We start from the raw sequence: 16,420 nt of genomic DNA on the forward strand, positions 1-16,420 counted from the left end.
GATAGATAGATAGATAGATAATTACTTTATTCATCCCCGAAGGGAAATTGTCTTGTTGCAGCAATCTGGTACATACGATTATTATAAAATACAATAGATTAGTAATAAAAGTAAGAAATAAAAATATTAAAATATGTGGGTATAAGACATAAAGTAAAACACAGAACGGAACATGGGCACTTAGAAATAAGCAGGAGATAAAAGCAAGATAAATAAATAGTAAGGTGCAGTGGCAGAGCCATTAGAAGTAGGTATTATATAATCATAACAATAATACAGATAATAACGGTGTGAAATAGTGTATAATACTCGTGTATAGTACTACTAATAATGGTAGCAAGAAAATAACAACAATATATATATATATCAGTAATAATAATAATACCAATAGTAATAGTGTACTTGCACATGTATAAATATATGTACATGCAATATGAAATATATGATATAATATAAGTTATGAGTCCAATAGAAAGTAAAAAACAATTTAAAGTTAAGTTATGCACTAATGTGGCCGACGAAGGACGAGGCAGCGCTGAATCTTGGAACGTCTTTATTGTAGCAAACAGAACTGGACTGGTACAGCCCCAAAAGCCCCGCCCCTTTACCCAGAGTCCTTTGGGTGAGAGGCCTGGCTCCCAGCAACCGCCACACTGATGCCGTTTCCCCGGCGCAACATAGGAATCGCGTAAAGGTGCGTAGCTCTATAGATCCGCGGTTCTAGAGCGAGTCGACGGCGCAGAAGGAGACGGCCGACCGGCTGCCGAGCCAGACGGCGGGCAGCAGCGGCCCCCGGAAGCGGGTCTCCTCCCGCAGCAGGAGGCGGAGCTTGGAGCGCGTCACGGCGTAGAAGCACAGCAGGCCGGCGCCGTGGTCCAGGAACACGCCGATCCTGCGGTGGCGAGCGTCGCCGGCGGAGACCGGCACCTCGCGCCTCCCGTGCAGGAAGGTCAGGCCGGCGGCGCTGCACTGCAGCGTCCAGGAGGTGTCGCTGTGTCCCAGCCTGCAGCCGTCGCTTGACCCCTGGGGGACGACGAATCTAAAAAATCACTCGAATAAGAGCTAAACTAGGAGATTTCACATTAAGATTTTTTGGAAAAAAAAATCACGTTTTTCACTAAACTCATCCGCTTTGACGGCACATTCCCAAATTGTGCAAACAGTTAGCCGAATCGCTAACAAAAGTCGCACGTTATTCCCGAGGCTCCTGCACGTTTCATGTGACGTCCTCCCACTTTCATCGAATGTTTACAAAAGTAAATTCCTGAAAGTTTCAACGTGCTCGACCGGCAAAATTTAGCTTTTTTTTTTTTTTTTTTACGGTTTGCTGAATCGTAAACTAAAGCCGTTGCCGCACCGTTCCAAAATGTTTTGCACGTCTCAAATTGTTGTGGAAACAGTTTACCGAAACAAGAATTTCTGCATGTTTCGATGTGCTCTACCGTCAAATGTTTCACCATTTTTTTGGCGGAAATGTTTTAGCCGAATGATGAAGAAAAATCATTGCGCACTATTCCTGACATTTCCACACGTTTTGATGTACTTTGTGTGTGTGGGAATAGTTGTTCACCAAATATCTGGCAAAAGAAAGTTTTCTTTTTTTTTTTAAACAGGCGCCTAGCATACAAATCTTTGCGCCCCGCCTCTTAAAGAGACAGGCACAAACAGAAAAGTAAAGCTGTTAGCACGGGCATAGCCACAACTTTTGTTTAAAAGTTGCTATTTTACCAACTTCCGGTCTGACGGAGAAAGACACGTCCTCCTGGGACGTCCCACCCGGGGCAACGTCGGCATTAAGCCCGCATCCGCAAACGCCTGCGGTTAGCTTTAGCAACGTTAGCTCCTCTTTCATTAGCCTTGTTTACGTCGTCTTCATCGTCGTTCGTTCACGAGAGTCTTGTCAAGAGCATCTTCCTCCCGCCGGACCGGAGGATCTCACCTTCCTGCCGATGCACTCGTAGGCGAGTCCCAGGCTCACCGTCCCGTCCCACTCCACCTCGTAGTAGCGGCGGCCCCGCAGCGCCTCGCTGCACAGCGCCTGGCACCAGGAGTCGAAGCGGTCCGGGTGGTCCGGGTAGTCCCGGACCTTGCCGCTCCGCCGCGCGGCGCGGTTCCGCTCGGCCAGGGAGATTTCCCTGTGGGCCGTGAACGGGTCGAAAGACGGCTCGGAGAAGTCTGCGGCGAGACGCACGGATTCGGCTGTTTGTTCTGCTGAAGCGGCAATGAAGACGTGAACGTCTCGAGTAAAAGACAAATTACTGCTGGCCTGAGCCTTTTCATCACCTGTCACCGAAGACAAGATTACTACTACTACAAAAAAATGTATTCTATATATATATAATAAAAAAAGGTATTGTATTAAGCTTGAGAACAACTCACACTGCATCAGATCGTCTCGGCTGTCCGGAGTAGGAATGGACGCAGGATCACAAACTTCTGTTGAGGATAAAGCGAGAAACAAAGATTATTCAGGTGTCGCCCAGTGAAAAATATTATTAAATATATGCCCATAACTAGTTTAAGTGTATTAAAAGTATTAAAAAATGCATATTATTTTGATTTGTTAATGTATGATGTGTGTAAAAGTTTGATTGTTTCATGTGTTCCCTTTTGTTTGTTTAGTAAAACCAGTGTCCTGAGACGTCTGCAGCTGATTGGTCAATAGGGATCCTGGGGTGAGCAGGTGTGTGTGTTTATTTGTACTTTTAGTAAAGTACAGCTACATTTCGTGTATTTTTATGTTTAGATAATTGAAAAAGTTTTTACTGGTTAGTTACCGTCATTTTCTGGACTATTGAGCACATCTGAATATAACCTGCACCCACCAAAAAAAAAAAAGAAAGGTCAGAGTTACGTGATGCCCCTGAACGCATCACCCACCTCGTTAACCCGTAAAGATCCATGAATGAGTCGTGTCATTGTTTTAAGCTGCAGGGTTCGAAGCGTGTGGGGAAAAAAAGGGTAGGGGCTTATAGTCCAGAAATGACGGTACTTTAATCTTTTGTGCTCGACACAAACGATATAAAGCCTCATGGCTTTGGCCACCGCACAGAGTTGTTAATATTACAAAACTGTGAGTCGTCGTCTCACCCTCGGGGGTCTTTTCCATTGCTCGGAGTTTGACGTCTTTTACTGTGGAGACAAGAAACGGAGAGAAATGAGGGCTGGACGAGGACATTCTCGCCGATACGTCTATCCTCGCTGTGGAAAAGTCTCAAACCGAGACACGCGGCGACGACTTCCTTTTAAACACAAGAGTGGTAAAACGAGATGCTTCATGGAAGTTGGACACGAAGTTCCCGAAGGTTCCCCTGCGTGTCCTTTAGACCAGTGATTCCCAACCGGGGGTACACGGACCCCTAGGGGTACGCGAGGGTATTGCAGGGGGTACGCAGAAAGATTATAAATTACCCTACAGTATCCACACACAAAAAAAAAAAAATTATACTATATTATATTGTATTATATCATGAATTTTAGTAAGGCCATACGTTTATTTTCCATGAGTAGCAGTTCGTCCACAGTGATTGTAACACTACAATGCACATAATATGAAAAGACTATAAAGTGGCGCGCTTTAAAAAAAAAAAAAAAAAGGTTCACGTTCTTGCTGCGGACGCGCACGATTCGCGAAGCTAGCTACCTCTAGCTGCATACCGACTGTAAACATGGATGCATGGCTAGGCAGGAGTAAACGTCCAGCTACCGCTACTGCTACCATCGCCTCGGACGCAGGCACAGGGGAGCCCAGTGAAAAAAGGAATTATGAAAGACTTATGAAAGACAAGCAAGCGCAGGTGTCTCATTAAAAGGTATGTTTTTACACTCAATAATTGTTTTATTTAAATGAGCAGTTGGATAGATAGAAAGACAAAGGGTTAAATATAAGTACACATTAAGGCGAATAATCACACACGAGAGAGGGGGTACTTTTCACATGGAAACCAGCTCAAGGGGTACACTGGTCGAAAAAGGTTGGGAACCACTGCTTTAGACCAGTGTTTTTCAACCACTGCTCCGCGGCACACTGGTGTTTCCGCGAGATCTCGTCAGGTGTGCCGTGGGAAATTATCCAATTTCACATTTTTTTTATAAAAAAACATTTGCTCTCACAGTGACAGTGTGTTGCAGAGTAATCATGTATAAATACTCTTCACCACTAGAGGGCAGCACAGAACTTTGCCGGTGAAATGTAAAGTGACAGACGTCAGTGTGGTTCATCTCCACCTCCTGCTACCATCTTGTATCAAAGTACTGTGTCAGTGACAGTGATGGAGAAGTTTTTGAAAAGGAAGAATGTGAACCAGGATCTCAGCTCTTCATCCATCAGGTCCAGGTTTCACACTGAGGGAGTCACTATTAAAAAAACACATTGGGAAATACTTTTTTTCTGTATTTACTTGATTCCTGTTGATAAAACTTTGATGAGAACGACTTTATATTGTTAATAGAGGCTACAGAGTTTAACATTTTAACATTTTCGGGTGGTGGTGGTGGTGCGCCTCCAGATTCGAGAAGAAAAAAGTGTGCCTTGGCTCAAAAAGGTTGAAAAACACTGGTTTAGAGGAAGTGACGCGCTGAGAGTTCAGACACGCGGAGGCGCAGTAACGCGACCGACCTGCGGAGGCGACGCTCGGGAAGGCGTGGTGATACAGGCTCTGGATCTGCTCCTTCACGTCGGCGACGGCCTTCCTCACGGGTCCAAAGGAGACGTCTGGACAGAAGGTCCAGGACCCCATCGGGGAGTTGAGGACCGACTCGCACATCTGTAACTAGACCGGAGGAAAAAACTGAACCCAGTACAATACTCCTCTTTTCAAAACACAAATCGCAGAAAGAAAAAAACAACGTACAAAATGCGCATTTTACAGAATAATTAAATCAGTCACACGGAGGCAACTCAAGTAATTACAGCAAATCGAGGTTGCATGTAACTTTAAAAAAAAAAACTAATCTGCAGTTCACAGACAAATCAAATGTCACATTTAACTTAATTATTCAGGCTCCTTATGAAGATCAAGACTGAATTAAAAGGTCCTGTATTATACAAAATCCAATATATAAGTCATGTATCAGATGAGGCCCCAGAAGTTGAGGAAAGCTGTCGTCTCCCTTGCTTGCTGGCTCCACTTTGATATTTTTCCCTTCATGACATCATGCAGGGGAAACAGCCCCTCCCTCTGCCTTACTGGTACACTGGATAAATTCCGTGTAATATGAAAAACCACAGTAGTTCTCCTGGCAGGAGCTCATGTCTGCTACTGGATAGTGACTGTAACAAGTCATGCGACCAAAGTCAGTAAATTAATTCAGACGCACAATATTTTTTACTAAACATTTTCTGAAATGGTGGTGCCGCTGCAGAGTCTGAACCTCGGGAGCTTCTGAGTCACATTCTGGTTTGAAATAGTCAGAAAAACACCGTTTCTCCGGGGCACAGCGAGAAATCCACGGCAAGACATCAGCGCGTGGCACCGGAAAGCCAACTCTTGTCCAAGGTTGCCAGGTCTGACTCACCGTTTCCAGCATTAACGCAAAGTTAAAAAAAAAGAAACTCTGGTCTAATTTAAGACGTCATGAAAACAACACTGAATAAACGAGGAAGGCGGGAAACACAAATGGGCCCGACTGGGCTGAAACCTGCCCAAACCTGGCAACCCTGCCCACTTTCAGACTGTATTTCAGCACCAAGCTCTGGATCTGGAGAAATAAACTAGAAGGAGTAGAAGGTATGTATATTATAGGACCTTGAAAGACACACACACACACACACACACGTTTCCCCTCACCTCGGTGACGAGTTCCACGTCCGGGACGTGCGAGAGCTCCATCAGCTCGCTCTCCATCCTCTTCACCGCCACCATGTGCTTAGTCAGCAGCTGCAGGAGGCTCCGGGCTTGAGTCACTTCGGCCTCCTGCTGAGCCACAATCAGCTCCTTCACCTCGAAACGCCGCTGCTGCAGGAAGTCCAGCAGCTCCGCGAAGATCCCGTCGCTGTCCCGGGCGGCGGTGGAGGCCTGGACCTGAGGAGGAGTTTGGTCACGACGGGATTCTACCTCCACGTCAAGGTTCGTCCCAACGCCACGAGAAGCTTTGCTCGGGCAAGAGACGGCGCGATCGCGTGATTCTAGATGTGTATGTCGCTGATATTGTGGGGAAACGCTTCATATCGGTGTGTGACGACCGCGACCGCTTTTTCTCGATTCGTGAGCCACATTCTGGTCTACGGTAGCCTGGAAGTACAAAATACGTGTTTGCCCTATTTTTAAGTGGTTTTTTTTGTAGTTGTGTTTTTTTTTTTATTTGTAAGTATTTTCTGTATTGGGTAGCGTTTTCTGACGTTTGTAGTTTTTTGACATTGCGTCTTACCTGGAAAACATGCAATTCTGATTGGCTAGCGTCGCGTATTTCCTCGGGATTCCCTCAAATTACATAGTCGGGGAGGGGGTGGGGGAGGGGGTGGGGGAGGGGGTGGGACTCCTCATCCGCCATTTTGAATTTTTTAATTCCGTCAACATTCAGATCGTCACCGGAACGTATTAAGAACTCACTCGAATTCAACACATAAAAACGATAATGTATTTTTGATTATTTTGACTTTCTCATCCCGAAGTTTCATACGTTTTTATGGTTCCGAAACTTTTATTTTGAAAAAAGACGGCGTCGAAACCAGCTAATTAGCTAGTGATTCGTGACCACAGCGCCCCCATTAGGCCACCTACCAAATTTCAGCTCAATCGGACAATGTTTGTGCGCATGCTAACGGGCATGCTAGGCCGCAAGCTAGCCGATCCACCTGAAAATGTTGGTTGGGTACTCCCCAGGTGCCCCCGAGCCGGAATCTGGCCTTACTTCAATTCTGACTTTCTCATCCCGAAGTTTCATACGTTTTTATGGTTCCGAAAAAAAAGTTGACTGAGGAGGAGGAGTAGTAACGGGGACAAGATTTGATTTGTTATTGACTAATGTAATAAAAATGCATGACACGTTTCTGTGTTGCAGTATGTAGTAGTATGGCAGTAGGGTGTGGCAGCTCCAATCTTAACACTATGAAATGTATTTCAGACCAAGAACAAACTTAAAATGCAGATTATCAGTCCTTCACGTTGAAGAGTATAAAGAGATACGCCTTCCATGAAAGTTTCATTGAGAAATCTTGATTATTAAAGAAACTACAAGTGTTTTTTGGTAATAAGTTTTGTTGGTGGAATTCATACGTCACCCAAGATTATACATGAAGCTTCAGTGCAACCAGTGGTTTTGGTTTTTTTTCCCCCCTTTTGAAAAGAAGTCAAGTTTTGAATTTGTATTTCTACTCACGTAGAAGGACTGAATGAGCTTTTTCAGCAGGTCGATTTCCCGGCTTTTCTCCTCGATGTGCTCTGTGACACGTCTCCGTGTTTCCTTCACCAGGTTCTGGAACGGCAAGATAATGTGGATTAAACCCAGATTAGGACGTTTCCTTTCAACTGGACGACGGGATGGAAGAAGATCCTTTTGTAAATATGGCTCTGTGCCGCGTTTATACGAAAACGTCGACATAGCGGCGTTTATCATGAATGGTCACTTAAGTTGAGTTATTTCTAATTGTGTTTAATATATTCATGTAACTTATTATTGCAGCGGTTCAAATACAAAACACTTGAAATCTAAGACTCGGTTTACACAACAACGCTTTTTAAGTACTCAAAGTTTTAAATATGACCTTTTTGAATAAAGATTAAAAAAATAGTAAAATAGCAAATTACATATTTGTATTGTTTTAAAAGGCCAGTGTAAGTTCAGTGTTTTTATTTCTCTATATTGTAAATTATACATCTGTTTATAGGTATATCACTATACAATAGTGAATCCATTTATATTGCTAAATATTAGTGTTACTGTGTCGTATTTAACTTGTATATATTGTTATTGAAAAGTTCCGCGTTTACACAGCAACGTTTTTTTACACAGAAATTGGCAGAAACACTGAAAATTATGTCGTTTTCATGTCAGGCCTCAAGGTTGTTTTTGTAATGAAACCACACACACACACACACATATATATATATATATGTATGTATGTATATATGTATATATATATATGTATGTATGTATATATGTATATATATATGTATGTATGTATATATGTATATATATGTATGTATGTATATATGTATATATGTATATGTATATATATATATGTATGTATGTATGTATGTATATGTATATATATATATGTATATATATACACATACATATACATATATATGTGTGTATATATGTATATATACATACATGTGTATGTATATGTATGTATATATTTATATATATGTATATATTTATGTATATATATACATACATATATATGTGTATGTATATATTTATATATATGTGTATATATATGTATATGTGTATATATATATATATACACATCTATATATACACACACGTGTGTATATATGTATGTATATATGTATATATGTGTATATATATGCATATGTGTATATATATATATATATATGTGTGTGTGTGTGTATATGTGCTACAGAGCATGTGCAGAAGAAGTATTTACTTCAACTGTAGTGCGCAGAAGCAGTTTTCAGAAAACTGATGGAGCTTTTTTTTTTTTTTTTTTTTTTTAAAGCTTAATTTCCAGTGAACTCTGAGCACCGTTGTCGTGGAAACGCCCTCACCTGGCCTGCACTCGTCGCCGGGTGCTCCGGGTACGCGGCGGCGGCGGCGGCAGCGGCGTGCTCCACGCCCAGGACTTCGTGGGCGGGCGGAGCGGACGGCGCCCCCCCATTCAGGCTGGCCGCCTCCATGTTGCGCATCATGTCCTGCAGCACCACGTTGCGGCCCAGCCGGGGCCGGGGCCTGAAGGCGGCGCGGCACTGCGGGCAGCGGGCCTTCCGCCGCCGGTCCCAGTAGTCCCTCAGGCAGCTCATGCAGAAGCTGTGGCCACACGGGACGGTGACGGGGTCCCTGAAGCGCTCCAGGCAGATGGAGCAGCTGAACGGCTCGTCGCTCGACGCCATGGCGACGTGAGTTGGACGAGGCTGGTGTCAAATAACGAGCACGCGGACCGGCTTTAGAGCTGCGTAAATACACAAGATATTTTAAGTGGAGCTTTGTGTTGACAAACACAGAAAGATTAGGGGGGTAAAAAACAACATTTCAAAGAATAAATACTATTTACATAAACACAACAAAATGTGTGTCGTACTATCAATTTAACTTGTTCATAATTGGCAAAGCAGATGCAGGTCATATTATTCTATTCTGAGGAGGATTCATATATTTACGAAGCGTCAACTCGGTGAAACTCCAAGTTTTAAATATTACCCTTTGAATAAAGGTACAATTAGTGAAAGCAACCTGTTTATATTGGCAAATATGTATGTCAAGTTAGTGGATTTAACCTGTTTATATTGGTAAATATATTGATGCCAATGCATAATATTATACTTCTTGTATATATTTTCAGATACGTTTTAACGCTTGCTAGGTAAATACATTTTTTTTAATTAGTGAATATTTTACTGGTACTTCAGGGTATCTTTTTTTTTTTTTTTTTTTTTATTATACATACATATAGATAGATTATATTTAGATAAATATATTGTCAAAAGTTTAGTGAATTTAACCTGTTTATATTGGTAAATATATTGATGCCAATGCATAATATTGTACTTCTTGCATATATTTTCAGATACGTTTTAATGCTTTAGGTAAATCATTTTTTTTTAATTAGTGAATATTTTACTGGTACTTCAGTGTATCTTTTGTTTTGTTTTTTATTATTATACATGCATATAGATATATTATATTTATATAAATATATTGTCAAACGTTTAGTGGATTTAACTTGTTTATATTGGTAAATATATTGTTGGTAAGTTTGTGGTTTTAACCAGTATATATTTGTGATTACATTGAGAGTAGATTAGATTATTCAGTTAACTTGGTTAATTGAGTCAGTTGACGTTGGTAACTGTATTACTGATAGTTTAGTGAATTTTCAAAGCTTATATCGCTAATATAGATATCTGTGTTGGTGTTATTGTACATTACACTATTGTTTTTAAAGTTTTATTCACAACAGTAGTGACAAACGGTTTTGTTTTGTTTTTTCTAAGCAGTTTTAAAGAGTCTCGGGGTTTTGCTACGCGGTTTACTTCGACGTTTACACATTTAAATAAAGCGTCGGGCAGATTCGTGAGGTTTAATCCGACGATAACGTGAGTTTATTGACTTATTTCGTGTTTTTGCTTACCGACCAGAGGAAGCGGTCCGGCGGAGGAACAGGAAACTGGGGGAACAGGCGAGGAGGCGCTTCGTGTTCCTCCGCCACCTGCTGGTCAAACACTGCAACTGCAAGGCTCAGGACGTGAACGCTTTCTGAGAAAATAAATCAGAAAATGAAAAAGACACATATGTTTATATAACAGGGTCCTTTTTATATCTTATTTGTAGTCTATAAATTATAAATACTCACCATTTTAGTTTTTACCTGATGTGTGGATCCTGACTTTTTAAATTCTAATTAATGATGGTAGTTAATAGTAATAGTACATTATATTACAACATTAATACAAGTAAAGACAATAACTGGAACATTCTCCAGCTTTTTGGGGGGTAAAAAACAATCTAAGGTGTTTCTATTACCAAACCAGGAGGGACTGTTAGGAGATAGGAGGGACTGTTAGGAGATAGGATGGGGACTGTTAGGAGATAGGAGAGAATGTTAGGAGACAGAAGGGACTGTTAGGAGATAGGATGGACTGTTAGGAGATAGGAGGGACTGTTAGGAGATAGGGGGGACTGTTAGGAGATAGGATGGGGACTGTTAGGAGAAAGGAGAGAATGTTAGGAGACAGAAGGGACTGTTAGGAGATAGGAGGGAGTGTTAGGAGATAGGAGGGAGTGTTAGGAGACAGGAGGGAGTATTAGGAGACAGGAGGGAGTGTTAGGAGATAGGGGGAATGTTAGGAGACAGGAGGGAGTGTTAGGAGACAGGAGGGAGTATTAGGACGCACCCCATGTTTTGGGTTCGTTCTGCTGAAGTCGACCTGTGAATCTCTATTACCGCCAGCAGAGGGAGCTGTTGCACCACACCCTAAAGACTGCCCTCCATCCAGTTCTTCTCCTTAACCTCCGTCAACTGTTGATGGACTTAAAGGAGGACTCTATATACATTGTTTTTAATATTCACTCAGATGTGTTCGACTTCTGGTAATGAACCACACCTGTACCATGACGGGACGGGACGGAAACGAATACCGTCACCATCGTCTACAATGCCCTCGTCAGTCAGTGTGTCTGTATTTGTTTACTTTAAAAATGTGTGCTCTGTGAGAGGTCTTTGTTATTTTTATACTCTTGTGAGATCCAGTCGGCGTGACACGTCAGTGATGAGGGAACGCATTTATTCAAGAACGATCTGCCGTAAATGATCGTTTTTTTCCCCACTTTGCTCTTGAGAAATCGCGCGGAAAGCAAGGATTTGATAACGACTGTTGTACAAATGAGTCGGTGAGAAACGCCGTAGTTTGCCGGCCAGGCCTGTAGTTAGAGGTGTGTGTGTGTGTGTGTGTGTGTGTGTGTGTGTGTGTGTGTGTGTGTGTGTGTGTGTGTGTGTGTGTGTGTGTGTGTGTGCGCGCGTGTGCGTGTGCGTGCGTGCAACGAGTCTGTGTGACCCAGCAACGAGTCTGCGTTCCTTCATTGTGGAACGAGCGATTGAAGAGTTGTCGTTATTTAGAGTGTTTCCAAGAGTCGCTTTAAAAAAAAAAACAAAAAAAAAACCAGCCTCATAAAACTCCATCGCCTCAATGGAGGCCGTCCCAACAAGCAACACTTCACCCTGAAGGGGAAACACCTCGTGGCTGGAAGGGATGAGATTGATGAGCCAATAAGACGTGAATTATTTCATTACCGCCCCCCGGTGGTCTCTGTTGTGTCAGAATGCATCGGGGCCGGTGGTGGGAATCGGGGGAAGTGTGTGAGAAAGTGGGAGACGAGGAGGTGGAGGGCAGCAGGGTGGAGTTCTGGCTCAAAGGACGCCAGACGTGGAACCATCTAGTTCTTTGAAAAATGGCATCAACTCTCCAGTTCTCCCTCCACTGTCCCCAAAACCTTGATTTATTAGGAACGCCTCTCCAGTGCTGGGTTGAATGTCCTCTGAACTCGTAGGTTAACGCTGAACACTTTGACCAGTTGAAGGATTTTGGGATCACAGAGAAATGAATTCCATTAAATTGTATAGTGCATCCTGTCACCTCCTCAAAAAATTATCGCATTCTTGAAAAATGGTCGTTATCTTGAAAAACGGTCGTCATCTTGAAAAATGGTCGTCATCTTGAAAAACGGTCGTCATCTTGAAAAATGGTCGTCATCTTGAAAAACGGTCGTCATCTTGAAAAATGGTCGTCCTCTTGAAAAACGGTCGCATTCTTGAAAAATGGTCGTCCTCTTGAAAAACGGTCACATTCTTGAAAAATGGTCGTCCTCTTGAAAAACGGTCGCATTCTTGAAAAATGGTCGTCCTCTTGAAAAACGGTCGCATTCTTGAAAAATGGTCGTCCTCTTGAAAAACGGTCACATTCTTGAAAAATGGTCGTTATCTTGAAAAACGGTCGCCATCTTGAAAAATGGTCGTTATCTTGAAAAACAGTTGCCATCTTGTAAAATGGCTGCCATGTTGAAAAACGGTCGTCATCTTGAAAAACGGTGGCCATCTTGAAAAACGGTCGCCATCTTGAAAAACAGTTGCCATCTTGAAAAATGGTTGCCATCTTGAAAAACGGTTGCCATCTTGAAAAACAGTTGCCATCTTGAAAAATGGTTGCCATCTTGAAAAACGGTCGTCATCTTGAAAAATGGTCGCCATCTTGAAAAATGGTCGCCATCTTGAAAGACGGTCGCCATCTTGAAAGACGGTTGCCATCTTGTAAAATGGCTGCCATGTTGGAAAAACGGTCGTCATCTTGAAAAACGGTCGTCATCTTGTAAAATGGTTGCCATCTTGAATAACAGTCACCACCTTGAAAAACGGTCACCATTTGTGAATGACGGTCGCCATCTTTAAAAATGGTCGCCAACATGACAATTTGCTCTTATCTGCCCCGCGACAAGGAAACAAGGGATTTTTGGTGGCGACGCCCTTAAAGCTCATTCATGATCTGCAGATGCACAACATCAAATATATGAACTTTTAACGTTTCCCTGAGTCTAAATGAAGATGGAGAAACGTGAGTCACAGTCTGCAGACCGTCCCAGTTCACAATGAGCCCATTGCAGCGGCGCTAACCTTCATCGGAGTGTCATAACAGAGCTTCATGGCTCAGTGCTTCAGAGCCGTCCAGGATGGCCGTCAACACAAGTCTCACTGGTCCTAAACCAACCCGGCCAGCTTTGTTGGTACGTTACTGACACATTATACAACTAGTAGAAACAGTACAAGTCTGACACGTCCTGGACCTGTCACACATTTGTGAACTGACACAAGTCTGAGGATTTCAGGATTCAAACGTTGACACATTCTAGAACAATTAGAACTAGAACAACCCACAAATATGGGAACACTGATACTTTCTGTGAACTCAATGAAACTGACAAAAACCATGGAAATTCACCAGGTTTTTTTTTTTTTTTAATCTATAATTTAAAAAAAAAATCTATAAAATCTACTTCCAATAAAAGGAATCATTTCTGCACAGAGAATAAGTCAACACCCCAAAACAAGACCATCTCCACTCATTTCCAACCTGCAAACCAGAATCTGGATCCATCAAACTGTCGATGTTTCCTGACTGACGCCATCTTGGGAAAACCAAGGGATTCTGGGATGCAAAGATGGCGCGGCGGCAGCTCCAGCCGGAATATCAACATTTGACCGATTCCAAAAGAGTCTTGAGGAAAGTCTGGAATGAAGTGAAACTGATGACTGGGGGTTTTTTCCAGAGAGAATCCAGATGTGGAAAAGATCCAGTGGACAAACGGGATCTTGTGACACGACGCCTCGGGGAATCTTCTGGCATTTCTGTGACGTCGAGACGTCAACAGACTCGGGGGATGTCCCGCCAAAATAAAATGCTGGAAACACCAGTTAGTCTGAGGAATTTCCTTCGGAGGAGTTTTTGGAGACGGACGTCAACGACTACAACTGGATTTACATACGCACATTAGCTGAAATTGCTGATGTCACGGCCCCGCCTCTCGAGCTATGGCCCCGCCCCCCTCTCTGTGATGTCACTGAACAACAACATGGCGGACGACCTGCTGCAGGTGAAGCTGCAGAAGCTGCCGATGCTCGTCGTCACTTTCATAAGATGATATGCTGGATGAGTGAGATACGAGGAGGGATCATCTCCGTGTCGTCTTATTTCTGTGGCAGAGTTACAGCGCCCCCTAAAGGCCTGGCATATTTACTACATCGATCTGAGCCGTGTCCATAGTGATGGGAGTTTTTTTTTTTTTTTTAGAGTGAAAATGATTGTGTGGGCGGGGCCACCGGTCACAGGTGTGGATAGTGCACATGAAAACAAACTAATAATGCTAATAATTGGCTCTGCTAGCTAAAGTGCACATTTTAATTACCGGTGCCAGTTACAAAGTGTTACATAGAAATGATCTTATGTTGCCCAATCCACACCTGACCCCGCTTCCCTGCACCCGACTCTTCACGCGCTCGCTCCTTCATTGTCGCGACAACATTTGCACAGACAAAACCAACTCCCGCAACGCGCTACGTCAACTCTGCACCGCCGGCGGCACCGGGAGTTATTTCTGAATGATCTGCGAGAGAAAGAACAGAGAAAACATGTCAGCCTGTGTTTCTGTGCAGTTAGACGAAAAGAAATGGAGGGAAAGGGGGAGTCGGAGGTGGAGTACACACACACACACACACACACACACACACACACACACACACACACACACACACACACACACACACACACACACACACCTCCTCAATCCACCTGCTTCCAGTCAGCTTCTTGTCAACCGTTGAAAAAGCATTTTGACAGCGTTGAATGGGGATTTTCATTTTAGATATTTGGAAACATTTGGATGTCGTGGATTAAAAAGTCTTTGGGTTCTCGGCTGTAATGAGGAACTGAGGTAGAACGGATCCACCGACATGGAGACAATGGACAGACATAATACAGGAAATCTACACAATGACATATCGACTAGAAGCACAACAAAAAGTGGAAGAAATGGACCTTTTGTTAGTTTTTTTTTTCAGGAAGCTGGATAGCGACAGACAATTTAAAGACGAATCAATAGACGACCAAAACTGTGCAAATGAACTGACAATATAGATTGAAGCTCCCACAAGGATTCTACCCTCTTTTCTTTTCTTTACTTCTTTACTCACTTTTTTTCTTTGATTTGTGTTGCTTTTTTTTGTTGCTTTCTTTTGTTTTTCTAATATATCCTATCTCTGTATACATTAAGTTAAACACAACAACATTTGTTCAGGATGTACTGGTTTTATTTCCTGTGTGTCGGGGGAAAAAAGAGAAAAAACAATAAAAACTAAAGTGGGGGGGAAAAAAAAGTGTCATTTCCACCAAATCTTCAGTCGTTAAAAGTCATGAGGATTCCCACTGTAGTTAAATCGTCACCACCTATACGTGGAAGTCCTCATTATATGCTGACGATTTATCAGACGCAAACTCTCCGGACGTAAACTTAAACTCTGGTCAAAGTTTATCAGTGACAAACGCAAATGTCAAGAAGCAGCTTCAAATATCTGGGAACCAGGAGACAATAAATGTAGGTGAAGTCAATTCAGGCTCATTGAAAAGAGTGTGTGTGTGTGTGTGTGTGTGTGTGTGTGTGTGTGTGTGTGTGTGTGTGTGTGTGTGTGTGTGTGTGTGTGTGTGTGTGTGTGTGTGTGTGTGTGTGTGTGTGTGTGTGTGTGTGTGTGTGTGTGTGTGTGTGTGTGTGTGTGTGTGTGTGTGTGTGTCTTTGCCCACTGTGGGTGCAGCCTTAATAGAGCAGTGTTTGTTTGTGATCAACTGAAGAGAGAATGGCTTTATTGTTGACGATGTTCTGAGCTGGACACAGTGTGTGTGTCATTTACATGAGTGTGTGTGTGTGTGTGTGTGTGTGTGTGTGTGTGTGTGTGGTAACATTTCTTCACATGTTTGAGTGGTGGTTCAAAGACGAGGCGGCTCTCTGTTCACGTTAAACGCCACCCTGCCGTGGGTCTGAAGTGTGGCGGGGCGTGTTTGTTTGTGCCCTGAAATGACAGGGGAGGAAGACGCCACACGTTTGGATAACCAGCGCTTCAGCCAACATGGCGTCTCGACAGGCCCGAGTCTGCGAACCCGCCACGCCACCGGGGAGGCTCTGAACCGACTCTGAACTGGCGCTGAACTGACTCTGAACCGACTCTGAACCGACTCTGAACTGGCGCTGAACTGACTCT

General features: G+C 43.1%; 1 protein-coding gene across 3 annotated transcripts; it reads right to left on the minus strand.

Annotated features, from left to right (window-relative positions):
• Positions 1–546: 546 nt before the first annotated feature.
• On the minus strand, positions 547–10,273 carry LOC308137734 (tripartite motif-containing protein 16-like protein). 3 transcript variants are annotated; one of them, XM_080506539.1, is made up of 9 exons: positions 10,256–10,273; positions 8,676–9,076; positions 7,321–7,416; positions 5,790–6,023; positions 4,619–4,772; positions 3,091–3,132; positions 2,380–2,436; positions 1,940–2,175; positions 547–1,023 (listed from the first exon to the last, which is right to left on the minus strand). In XM_080506539.1, exons 2-9 carry the CDS (start codon positions 9,015–9,017, stop codon positions 721–723), a joined length of 1,464 nt encoding a protein of 487 aa, XP_080362665.1. In that variant the 5' UTR covers positions 9,018–9,076; positions 10,256–10,273; the 3' UTR covers positions 547–720. The 3 variants fall into 3 exon arrangements, with proteins under 3 accessions (XP_080362665.1, XP_080362664.1, XP_080362663.1); XM_080506538.1 differs by having other exon boundaries at positions 1,940–2,436; positions 4,619–4,766; XM_080506537.1 differs by having other exon boundaries at positions 1,940–2,436.
• Between the last annotated feature and the right edge of the window lie 6,147 nt (positions 10,274–16,420).

The sequence above is a fragment of the Blennius ocellaris genome (assembly GCF_963422515.1).
Source record: "Blennius ocellaris genome assembly, chromosome: 12".
Classification (NCBI taxonomy): domain Eukaryota; kingdom Metazoa; phylum Chordata; class Actinopteri; order Blenniiformes; family Blenniidae; genus Blennius; species Blennius ocellaris.

Excerpts from the sequence above, each read along its gene's own strand:
- LOC308137734 (XM_080506537.1), bottom strand. The coding sequence starts at position 9,017 with ATGGCGTCGAGCGACGAGCCGTTCAGCTGCTCCATCTGCCTGGAGCGC. Across the intron at positions 4,773-5,789 it reads ACGTGGAACTCGTCACCGAG|TTACAGATGTGCGAGTCGGT; the intron begins GTGAGGGGAAAC and ends CCTCCGGTCTAG. Across the intron at positions 1,024-1,939 it reads ACGAGTGCATCGGCAGGAAG|GGGTCAAGCGACGGCTGCAG; the intron begins GTGAGATCCTCC and ends GTCGTCCCCCAG.